Source organism: Mauremys mutica, chromosome 5 (genome assembly GCF_020497125.1).
Source record: "Mauremys mutica isolate MM-2020 ecotype Southern chromosome 5, ASM2049712v1, whole genome shotgun sequence".
In the NCBI taxonomy this organism is placed as follows: Eukaryota; Metazoa; Chordata; order Testudines; family Geoemydidae; genus Mauremys; species Mauremys mutica.
In genome coordinates this window covers 62,038,448-62,050,200 of record NC_059076.1, presented here as the reverse complement: position 1 = coordinate 62,050,200, position 11,753 = coordinate 62,038,448, and the positions used below count along the sequence as shown (strand labels likewise).

The following is an 11,753-nucleotide window of genomic DNA, read 5'->3' as shown; positions in this document are numbered from 1 at the left end:
CATGAGGCTCTGCTTTTGGAGGGCAGATTTAAACTGCAGCCACCATCAGAGGCTAGGGCATGTGTTCACTCCACTGAATGCACTCAATCTTGTCTGATGTCAGAAACTAAACAGTCCCAGGCTAGCTAGTATTTTGGATTCCCAGGTGAACTCCCATCCAGGTGCTTTAGAAAGCCTTTCTGGGGCATGCGGTTCAACTTGTGTATCCCCTAGTTGCCTTCACCATGTCCTCTCCCTCTCTACTACACTGACATGCTGTGGCCAGAGGCGGCTCTAGCAATTTCGCTGCCCCAAGCACAGCGGCACGCCGCGGGGGGCGCTCTGCCAGTCCCGCGGCTCCGGTGGACCTCCTGCAGACGTGCCTGCGGAGAGTCTGCTGGTCCCGCGGCTCCGGTGGACCTCCTGCAGACGTGCCTGCGGAGGGTCCGCTGTTCCGCGGCTCCGGTGGACCTCCCGCAGGCAGGGCACCCCCCCGCGGCATGCCGCCCTAAGCACGCGCTTGGCGAGCTGGGGCCTGGAGCTGCCCCTGGCTGTGGCCATCCTGCTGAAACAGTGGTTGCAGGTGCCTTGTATCACTGCCCTTCAGGCTGATTTAAAAAATATTAGAGGTCAGTGTAATCCAGAGTTGAATTAAGACATATACATATTTTTAAATGATATATGTTACTAAATTAGGTGATTGACAGACCATTGAAATCATTAAAGACCATCTAAATTTACTATTTAATATGTTGCTTACTAGTAGCATTTCTCTCAGATTGGCTAGAGAATACAGACCAGTTGATTTCACTTTTCTTTCTAGTTAGTTTCATAACTGGCACAGGGCAAGCAAATTATTTAGTTTTTTTAATTCTTCAAAAGTGTATCCATTGTTTTAACTCTAATCACAGAATCCTCCCTGCAGCAGGGCTAAGGTTTTGCAAAAGTTTGTATATCTGACATACACTTGGACCACAAGTAACCTGACCCATACGTAGGCCCACGGCCACTAAAGATTTTCCCACACACTCAACTTTAAACATATGAATAACCCGACTGAAGCTAGGTGATTCTTTTCAGGATTGCAGCCTCAGTCCAGGGGGTGGGAAAGGAAGACAGAGAAGGGAATTGGGGATGAGGATCGGAAAGAAAAACAGCTGAGAAGAGGGAAGGGAAGGCGGGAAAGGAGCAGCACTCGCGAGCCTGGTTTCACACCTCTCCTGACTCACTGCACCCCTTCCCTCTGCTCAGCGGGACACTGCAGCGGCCTGCTTTCCACAGGTGCGGGCGCCTCCCGGTCCCGTGGGAGCAGCGCAGCATCACCTCTGGAAAACAGGTCAATCAACGCTGCGGGGGCCGTGGGGCGCCTCACACGCGTCTGGGCGACGAATAAACGAACACTGAAAATGAATCCCCCAGGAGGGAGCTTCTCCGGCCGCTCCACCAGCCACTAATCCCGGGCCGGGCCGGGGGGCAGGATTAGGTGGCTGCGGCGCAGCAGCTTCCGGCCCGGCGTCCGCCTACCCCTGCACCCAGAGCTCCTGCCCGGGCGGCGGCGGGCCGCTGCGCGCGCCACTCACCTGCGCACACCTGGGCGTGCGCGGCCTCCGGCCCCCGTGCCCGGCTCTGCGCCCCGCCCGCCCGCCTGCCAGTGCCTGGCCGCGCAGGCGCACGGCTCCTCGCCCGGCAGCTCTCCCGGGGCTCAGTGCTGTCATGGCGGCAGAGAGCAGCCGAGGCAGGAAGACATGGGGCTAACGGAGACCGCGGGGTGAGGCAGCGGCGGCTGAAACTTTCGGCTCCTTCCCGCTCTAGGAGCGGCGGGCGCTTCTCCGCCAGGGGGGCTAGCGGCGAAAGGGCTCGCGAGTGGGGCAGCAGAGCAGCCCGCTCCCCGCCCCTCAGCCGGGCATTAAAGCACCCCCCCCCCGCGCGCGGCGCACGAGACGCGAGGAGGAGAATTGGGTGAGCCTGAACTTCCTTCCTGAGTGGTTTGTCGTTGCACCTGTGCGTGCACAAGCGGGCGAAGGGGCAGCGGGCTCTGCACGCTCAGCTGCGGCGGAGGTCCGAGCCCGGGAGCGGGAGGCACGGAGGGAACAGAGCCGGGCACGGGGCGCGTCGCCTTGACTCCCCTTGAGAAACCCAGCACTGTCTGTGGGGCAAGTTCCAGGGGGCGGGGGAGAGGCAGTTGCTCCCCGGCTGCTGCCGTCCCTGTTTTGTGGGGCGGGGGAGGAGGTGGGTAACTTGGGGGACGTCTGCCTCGCAGGGGCTTTCAAACGACTGGACGTGTTGCCTTTCAGGGCTTTACGTACCTGCCTCGGGGCAGTGGGGCAGCTGGCCCAACCCTGCTGTGGAGGAAAAGCCAAGCTTGGGCGAGCGTTCTCCACACCCCCTGTACTTGGAGTGTTTCGCAAGTTGCACCTGAAGAGAGAGTGAGCAAGAGACCCCTTTCCCTGCCACTGAAATCGCTCCTCATTGGCTGTGGCGGCCGTGCCTCTGGCATCTCAGCTAGTGGTAATCTGAATTGAGCTAGCTATGGCTAGCGAAGACAAACAGGTTCTTCAGCCAACAGGTGATGGTGGAGGAGGAGGTGGTGGAGGGAAAGGAGGAAGTGCTGCTGAAGTGGGGAGTATGCTGCAGCCCTTGAACCCAGGAATCCCTATCCGAGGCATCAGGATGAAATTTGCAGTGCTGACGGGACTGGTGGAAGTTGGCGAAGTATCCAACAGGGATATTGTAGAAACTGTATTTAACCTGGTAAGCAGATCATCTTTCTAATGCTCTTTTCGGGGGTGGAAGAGAAAGTCACAAAATACACGGGCAAGAGAAACAAGTCAAAACTCTGGGCACACTTACATTATTTCCTTTTCTGACTCTCTTCTTTTCACTTATTTACATTCTTATGAAATACTTAATAATATATTCTGGCTAGATTCTCTTTTTTGCTGCTTACAACTTTTGCAGATGTTAAAGGTAATGTGTCTATGCATTATAAATTAAGCTTTTAAAAAAATCTACACAGGTGTCATTCTCATTTGCCTTGAGGGAAGCTGTAGCTTTTCCCAGTAGTAATTGAGAAACACATCAAAGTGTAATGTAGTATACATTGTTGTTCAACATGTTCATTTTTAATTGAAAAAGTATGGCAAACTGTGTTAAGTCTTTTAAAAAACTTTTCCACGAAGGTGTAACGTTTATGGGCCTGTCGCTAAAGGTTGCGAGTGAATATCCTTTTTCTTTCCATTTATGCATGGAATTTTCATATTCGAAGGTGGTGGGAAAGCTATTTTATTTAAATATAGGTGTCAGTCACACTTACTTTGATTATTAGCAAAAGTTGTTGTTCACATGGCCTTTTAATTAACAAAGTAACCAGATGTATGCGTTATTGATTCTGCAGCTCAAAATAGCAGTAGCTTGAATAAAGAATACAAGTGTTGTTGTTTTTTAAGTATTTATTTAGGAAGTTTTAACAAGTTTACAAATTCTTGCCATGCAAACATTAGAGAGAAAACAATTATGAAAACAGTGAGCTTTTGTTTAGAGAAACAATATAGTAAAACAGTAATATTAATCATCAGATCTCTCTCTGTTACAGGGTGTTACCATCTTAGAGTGAGCATCTTTACACTACCATGACATGTGGTTTTAGCATAGACGTTTTTAATAGTTCATAACAAGCAATACTGAAAACTGAATGTATTGTTCTGAGTAATCTACAGCACAATGTTGTAATGAACTCTCAATACCATGTTAAGCAAACAGTTGGGCCAGTTTTGCCTGAATGTTTAACTCGCACTATACAGGGTGCCCAAGTGTTGGGTGTGCGTGTAACTGTTTTTCTTATTATATTTTTACAATGAAGCTCTACTTTTACTTGTGGCCTCTAGGAACTGCTTGAATATGGATAATGAACATATTGGTGGTTGTCTTAGTTTTTTGTGCTTGCTTTAGATAGATGTCTGAGATTGAATGAGGCTTCTGCTCTGACAAACCAGGAAGTGGGAGCACATGCAACAAGTGTAAAACTTGTAATAAGAAAATGTCACTGTTACTGCAGAAAGTGTATTAGGTGTTAATTACTATCTGTACTTCAGTTATTTTGTTAGCAATATGCTTTTGTCTGTACTTCAGAGCTAATCTTAACATCTACATTTGTTAGGTCTGTTTAATGGCTTTTGACAGTATCTTAATTTGATTAGTCATTCTTTAATGTGTAGTTTTTAATAAATTTGTCTAGGTTTTCAGATTAATAAAAGATTTCCTGTTGACATGCTATTTTAGTATTAAAGTTACAGGATCAAGGAGAGAAAACAAATGAGCACCAGAATATTTGTTAGATTAATGTACACCTCCTAAACTTTAGAGAGGAGTAGGGGCAAGCCATAATCAGTAAGTTGCCATAAATGCCTCAGCTAGGAGACGCTGAATTCAGTTCTTAAAAGTATACTTTGCAAGTGCTTATTCTAAAGTAAACTCAGCTTTAAAGCACATGGAGGGGAAGGCTCATAGGGAATGGCTGGTGGAGTCCTCTTTATTTAGGGCTCTAAAGGGCAAATGTGAAGTTCTACCATATTCTGGCACATTGCTTTTCATACTTTGAGGATCCTTAGCCAAAGGTGAGTTGTCAGGGAGTAGCTGGGAGAGTTTGAGCAAAATTGCAGAGACTACTATTCCCTCCTGCTGCTCCATTTGAGTTCCTCAGTCCTCCCCTGCCCACTGTACCACAGGGAAGCATCTTTTAAAGGTAATGGAGAGCCAGTGGCATTGGAACCCAGGGTCCCTACTGCTCACAGAACTTAGATGGCTTCTAACACTCTTTCATGATCAGAGTGCAGTTCAGGGGAAGATGAGAAGCTAAACCACTGTTAATCCCCACTGAGAAGCTGCACCCAAGCATCACACCCTCTTCCCTTTAACAGCTCCACTTGTCCAAAGCCACAATTTCTTAAGAATTTAAGAACAGCCATACCGGGTCAGACCAATGCTTCAGCTAGCCCAGTATCCTGCCTTCTGACAGTGGCCGGTGTCAGGTGCTTCAGAGGGAATGAACAGTCCAGTTTATCAAGTGATCCATCCCCTATCATCCAGTCCCAGCTTCTAGTGATCAGAGGTTTAGGGAAACCCAGAGCATGAGGTTGCATCCCTGACCATCTTGGCTAATAGCTGTTGCTGTACCTATTCTCCATGAATTTCTCGTTCTTTTTTTAACCCAGTTCTACTTTTGGCCGTACAACATCCACTGGTAATGAGTTCCACAGGATGCGTTGTGTGAAGTAGTACTTCCTTTATGTCTGTTTTAAACCTGCTGCCTATTAATTTCATTGGGTGACACCTGATTCTTGTCTTATACGAAGGGGTAAATAACACTTCCCTATTTGTTTTCTCTACACCATTCATGATTTTATAGGCCTTTATCACATCCTTCTCTGTCATCTCTCTTCCAGCTGAGCGGTCCCAATCTTTTTAATCTCTCCTGATACTGAAGTTGTTCCATACCCCCTAATCATTTGTATTGCCATTCTCTGTGTTTTTTCCAATTCTAATATCTTTTTTGAGACCGGGCAACCAGAACTGTATGAAATATTCAAGGTATGGACGTACCATGGATTTAGATAGTGGCATTATATTTTCCGTCTTATCCCTTTCCTAATGGTTCCTAACTGTTAGCTTTTTTGACTGCTGAGGCACATTGAGTGGATGTTTTCAGAGACCTATCCACAATGACTCCAAGAATTCTTTTTTTGACTGGTAACAGCTAATTTAGACTGCATCATTTCATCTGTATAGTTGGGATTATGTTTTTCAACATGCATTACTTTGCATTTATCAACATTGAATTTCATCTGCCATTTTGTTGCCCAGTCACCCAGTTTTGTGAGATCCCTTTGTAACTCTGTTATGTCAAAAGCAGACTGCAATCTTGAGTAATTTTGTATCCTCTGCAAACTTCGCCATCTCACTGTTTACCCCCATTTCCAGATCATTTATGAATATGTTGAACAGCACTGGTACCACTACAAATCCTTGGGGGACTCTGCTATTTTATGCTCTCCACTGTAAAAATGGACTGTATTTCTACCCTTTATCTCCTGTCTTGTAACCAGTTACTGATCTATGACTGTCTACTTTGCTTAAGAGCCTTGGGCAAAGGACCATGTCAAAGGCTTTCTGAATGTCAAAGTACACTATATCCACTGGATCCCTCTTGTCCACATGCTTGTTGACCCCCTCAAAGAATTGTTCCAACATATTGTGTTAATCTGTGTGCATGATAATTCTGTTCTTTACCGTAGTTTCAACCTATTTGCCTGGTAGTGAACTTAGATTTACTGGCCTGTAATTGCCAGGATCACATCTAGAGGCTTTTTAAAATATCGATGTCACATTAGCTATCTTCCAGTCATTGGAAAACATAATCCCAACTATGCATATAAAACAATGGGGTCTAAATTAGCTGTTACCACTCAAGAAAGGGATATTGGAGTCATTGTGGATAGTGCTCTGAAAACAGTCACTCAGTGTGCAATGGCAATCAAAAAAGCAAACAGAATGTTGAGAATCATTAAGAAAAGGGATAGATAATAGAAAATATCATTGCCCGTATCTAAATCCATGGTATGGCCGCATCTTGAAAACTGTGTGCCATCTCAAAAAAGATATATTGGAATTGGAAAAGGTTCAGAAAAAGGCAACAAACATGATTGGGGTATGGAATGGCTGCCATATGAGGAGAGATTAATAAGACTGGGACTTTTCAGCTTAGAAGAGAGAGATGACAATGGGGAGGATATGATAGAGGTCCATAAAATCATAACTGGTGTGGAGAAAGTAAATAAGGAAGTGTGTTATGAGTTGGAGTAAATAACAAGACCTAGGGGTCACCAAATGAAATTAATAGGCAGCAGATTTAAAACACACAAAAGGAAGTATTTCTTCACACAAAACACACAGTTAACCTGTGGAACTCCTTGCCAGAGGATGTTGTGAAGGCCAAGACTATAACAGGGTTCAAAAAAGAACTAGATAGGTTCATGAAGGATTGGTCCATTAATGGCTATTGGCAAGGATCGTTTCCCTAGCCTCTGTTTGCCAGAAGCTGGGAATAGGCAATCACTCGATTACCTGTTCTGTTCATTCCCTCTGGGGCACTTGGCATTGGCCACTGTCAGAAGAGAGGGTACTGGGCTAGATGGACCTTTGGTCTGACCCAGTATGGCCATTCTTATGTTCTTATACTTACCCTCTTGTGCTGATCGAATTTGAAAAGTGACTTTTAAGAATGCTGTTGTGATGTGCTCTGTGTCTCAATTGCTTCCAGAGCAAATTATCTCATAATTTGTAAAAGAAGAAGTCTGCCCTTCTGTCAGTCCTGCAAATTCAGCTTGGGATCTGAATGTCCTACCGTGTTCCGTAACTAGTAATAGATTCTTCAGGTTAAATTTTAGCTCTCAGTAGGGGATTGGACATAAGTAAATGAGGACAAATATTTCCCCCCTGAACTGGGTTTCATTCATTTCACTAACTCATAGCTGTATTAGTTCAGCAGTGATGAAAAAAACAAGGGGAACCATATTTTTGTTACCAAAGCAAGCAGACTTTGAACATGCACAGGGAGCAGAACTGAATAGGAATGTGTCATTACATAGTCACTGTTCATAGCAGAACTACACTCTAAAGGAATGTCTAAACTAGGATGAAATTTGGATTTTTAAACGTTCTCAGACTTTCATGTAGACTGGGCAATTTGTATTTTACCATGTGCTAGCTGGTTAAGGGAGAACCCTATGAGGTTCATCTTCCCCAGCAAAAACAAAAGAGCAGACTTGACATTCCTGATGATTAAGATTTTAAAAAAAGAAGAAATAATCATGGTTTTAAAGACAACTTTTGAGGCTTTCAGTATACATTATAAAGAAGTATAAAAATTCATAAGCCCAATTTTTAAATACCCTTTGAAGGTAACTTATAAAGAAAATAGAAATCCTGTCAAGTGATAATTCTGACATAAGTAACAATAGTTCAGTCTAGTTACGCAGTAACTCCAAGTGTGCTGAGAACAAAATCTTTAACCTTTGCACATTAATGTATTGGAAGATTCCAATATCTACTGAGTTATACTTCCAGCATGCTTGTCAAAGGAGTTGTTCATCCCTTGACCACCATTGGGATACTACTGCACTCTTAGAAACTTTGAAATAGATCTGTTCAGTTTCAGATAGTACTTTCTGGGAGCCCAGTAGTTCAGACCATATTGCATATGGTATTGCCTGTTTCAGCATGCCTTAACTGCAAATAGTTTAGTGAAGAAAATGCTGATTATCACAGTGTAACTGACACTTTATTATGAATTATGACAATCATTAGAAATGTCATTCCAGTTCAAATATTAGTCTTTGAAATCATGGAAACCTCTGAAATCCAATAGGCTGAGCTGAGTTTGTATTGCTTATGAAATGCGATAAGGGTCTTTATTTTTTAAAGTAAGGTTGGACAAAATTGGGCTAAAGCAAGACATTTAATTAACATACCAATATTGAGAGGGTGTAGGCCCCCTTGAAGCAAACTTAGAAAACAAAACACAAACAAACAAAAACACCTGTACATGCTGTACAGCTAGGAGGGGGAAAGTAGAGTGGGAGAGAACTAATTTCTATTGATACTCTTGCAGTCAAAAAGAAAAGTGCACAATTATAAAAGGCAGTTTATCTTCTTACCATATACCACACAGTCACATACAGGTTTCCTGGCAAGGAAACAGCTTCATGTGAAGCACAGTTTGACTACCCACTTGTCAAGAAACTCTTGAAAGAATAGCAGAAGTTACTCTATAGTTGGCAGCATGCAAAATGTAAGATTGGCCAAAATGCGAATTTATAATTTTTGTGCTCAATGGAGGCAGAGGTTTTTAGGGCCTGGAAGAATATGAAGTTTCCAAATTCAGAGACTCTACTTTTCTACCTAGTGTCCCCAAGTCGAGTAACATTTTGCAGTATTAACTTTTGAGATTAAAATGATACCGGATGTGAAACTAATGGACATGCTTAGTCAGAAGCTTGCCCTTGCTTCACCTTCTCCTATAGAGATGTGTATCTTGCAATATCAGTCTCACTCCTCTGTAGCGATGCCTCCTTTCTATCATGGGGCAGTTTTAGATATAGCTGCTATTTTGGGTATCTTTTTCTTTAACTCTAGTAACAGACTGCCTGAAATCTTATTCACTGGCCAGTATTTGTTAATAGTCCCTAGTTATGATATCACTTTTCTTCAGTAGATCTCAAAGCATGTTACAGAGCTATGCTGCATTAACTTGTGTTGAGAAACAGACATCTATATGGCAAGATCCCTGATTGTCTTAAGCAACTGGCATTGCACACTTGCGTTCATCCCTTCTGATGGGATGAATGTGGTGGTGTGTGTAATCAGGGACTGGGAATTTGTGCCAGGGTTTTGCTCAGGGTTTAAAAAAACAGGAGTACTTGTGGCACCTTAAAGACTAACAAATTTATTTTAGCATGAGCTTTCGTGAGCTACAGCTCACTTGACTAAGCATTTCTCCAGCAAACACAAGCAGGTCAAACACTCTGGTCTTTCTTTGTTGCTGTGATCCGCTGCATCACCTTACCATATGTAAGTTATAAAAAGGAAGAGGACAAGAACTGGTTTGCCCATGTGTAAAGGAAGAGGACCACTTTTTGGCACTTCTTAATCACTTAAACATAACACTGTCAAAGCTGATAGACTGACAGTTATTTGGCTTGCTTCCCTCCCCTTTTCCCCGTCTGTATGCAAAGATTGTGATCTCTTGTGGGCTTTCTTTGAAAGGCCTGTCTTTTTTTCCCAAGAGGCAGATATACTATTGGTCCTAATTCTTTCATACATTTAAAGGTCTGCCCCAAGAGATTTCAGGATCTTGGCCATAGTTTCTACCGCAGTTAAGAGCAAGCCTATGAAGGCAAGCCAATGGGCAAATGTGATGGCAGAAAAACATGGCTTTTTTTTTTTTGGTAAGGAAATGTATCAGTATCTCAAGAATGTGATATACCGTATATACTTGTTCATTAGCCCGTTCATTTATAAGCCGACCCCCCAAGATGGTTGGGTAAAAATAGCAAAAACTGTATGACCCTTTCATAAGCTGACCCTATATTTCAGGCGTTGGCAAACTTTGGCTCCCGGCCTGTCAGGGTAAGCCTCTGGCAGGTCAGGACGTCTTGTTTACCTGGAGCATCTGCAGACATGGAGCCCTCAGTTCCCTGTGGCTGTGGTTCACCGTTCCCAGTGAATGGGAGCTGTGGGAAAGCTCCCATTGGCTGGGAACATCGAACCGCAGCCACAGGGAGCTGAGGGGCTCCATGCCTGCTGACGCTCCAGGTAAACAAAACGACAATGTATTAGATATTCAATTCAATGATTCCATAGAGTTTAAAATCATCAAATTTTGGTGTAAACCTGTTTATAAGCCGACCCCCGCTTTTTGATGCGTTACTTTTTTACCAAAAATATTTGGCTTATGAACTAGAATATACAGTAATTTATTGTCTTTGTATTGAGGAAGAAGGCTATGGGAAGGCTAGTTCCCATAACTTAATTAAAACAAACAAAAAAAACCCACAACACTTGTCAGACCATCTCCTTCTGAAATTAATTCTGGGGGCTTCTTTTTCTTGTCAAATTCTTACTCCACTGGGACACATGCATAATGGGTTTATGAAGGAAAAATCAGGGTTTTTCCTTATAGAAACTTTTTTTTTTTAATTTGTATCCAATTGTGAAAAAGGAAAAGCTGGAGCAGATTAAAATAAAATGAGCACCTTTACGTTTACCACAGCTGTCAAAGTAGACCACTAGTTCCTCAGTAGGTGTGCATTGTTTGGCCTAGCGTGATATGAATTTTTATAGCTTGTTAATGTTTTACTGTGCTAATCTAGTTTCAAAAGCAGCATTTCATATTAAACGAAAGTGTGTATTGCAACCAAAGCATAATCTCCTCTAGGTCACTGGTGATTTCCCCTCTAGCTATAGTTATCCCTGTTCTGTCACTTCAGCCTACCTACAGTATGCATGATAAGGTAACAGGTTTTAGCCAAGTTAGGTCTGTAGTCTAAAAATCTCAGTAAACTAGTCAACTCACTACATTTATATGGTTATGCATAACTTCAGCTGTATGACTTGCCTTGATTTCCCACCAGTCAATGTGAGGCATAGAGCTAAAACTCAATTCAATACTTTAAAAATATTTCCCTTAATGTTCTTTCTGTTGAATTTAGCATAATATGAACCCACTAACTCTTAATTATGGTGGACGTATTTGTGCCAAGGATGACCATCTCCTTTCTCTTTCCTTCACCTCTCCTTCCTCAGTCATGCCGAAAATGAATTTGAGCATGCTTGTGAAGTGTTAGGAATCATTAAAAAGGGGATAGAGAATAAGACTGAGAATATATTATTGCCCTTATATAAATCCATGGTACACCCACATCTCGAATACTGTGTACAGATGTGGTCTCCTCACCTCAAAAAAGATATTCTAGCACTAGAAAAGGTTCAGAAAAGGGCAACTAAAATGATTAGGGGTTTAGAGAGGGTCCCATACGAGGAAAGACTAAAGAGGCTAGGACTCTTCAGCTTGGAAAAGAGAAGACTAAGGGGGGACATGATAGAGGTATATAAAATCATGAGTGATGTTGAGAAAGTGGATAAGGAAAAGTTATTTACTTATTCCCATAATACAAGAACTAGGGGTCACCAAATGAAATTAATAGGCAGCAGGTTTAAAA

The 11,753-nt window shown here is 43.2% G+C and overlaps 1 protein-coding gene across 1 annotated transcript in view; it reads left to right on the top strand.

The window, feature by feature from the left end:
• The first annotated feature begins 1,738 nt into the window (after positions 1–1,738).
• The window catches only part of LRBA (LPS responsive beige-like anchor protein), a 574,974-nt gene continuing 564,959 nt past the window's right edge, over positions 1,739–11,753 (top strand). Inside the window, exons 1-2 of the mRNA XM_045018763.1 lie at positions 1,739–1,938; positions 2,274–2,730. Coding sequence (XP_044874698.1) covers positions 2,509–2,730 — 222 coding nt within the window. The 5' untranslated portion in view covers positions 1,739–1,938; positions 2,274–2,508. The remainder of the gene's footprint in view (positions 1,939–2,273; positions 2,731–11,753) is intronic.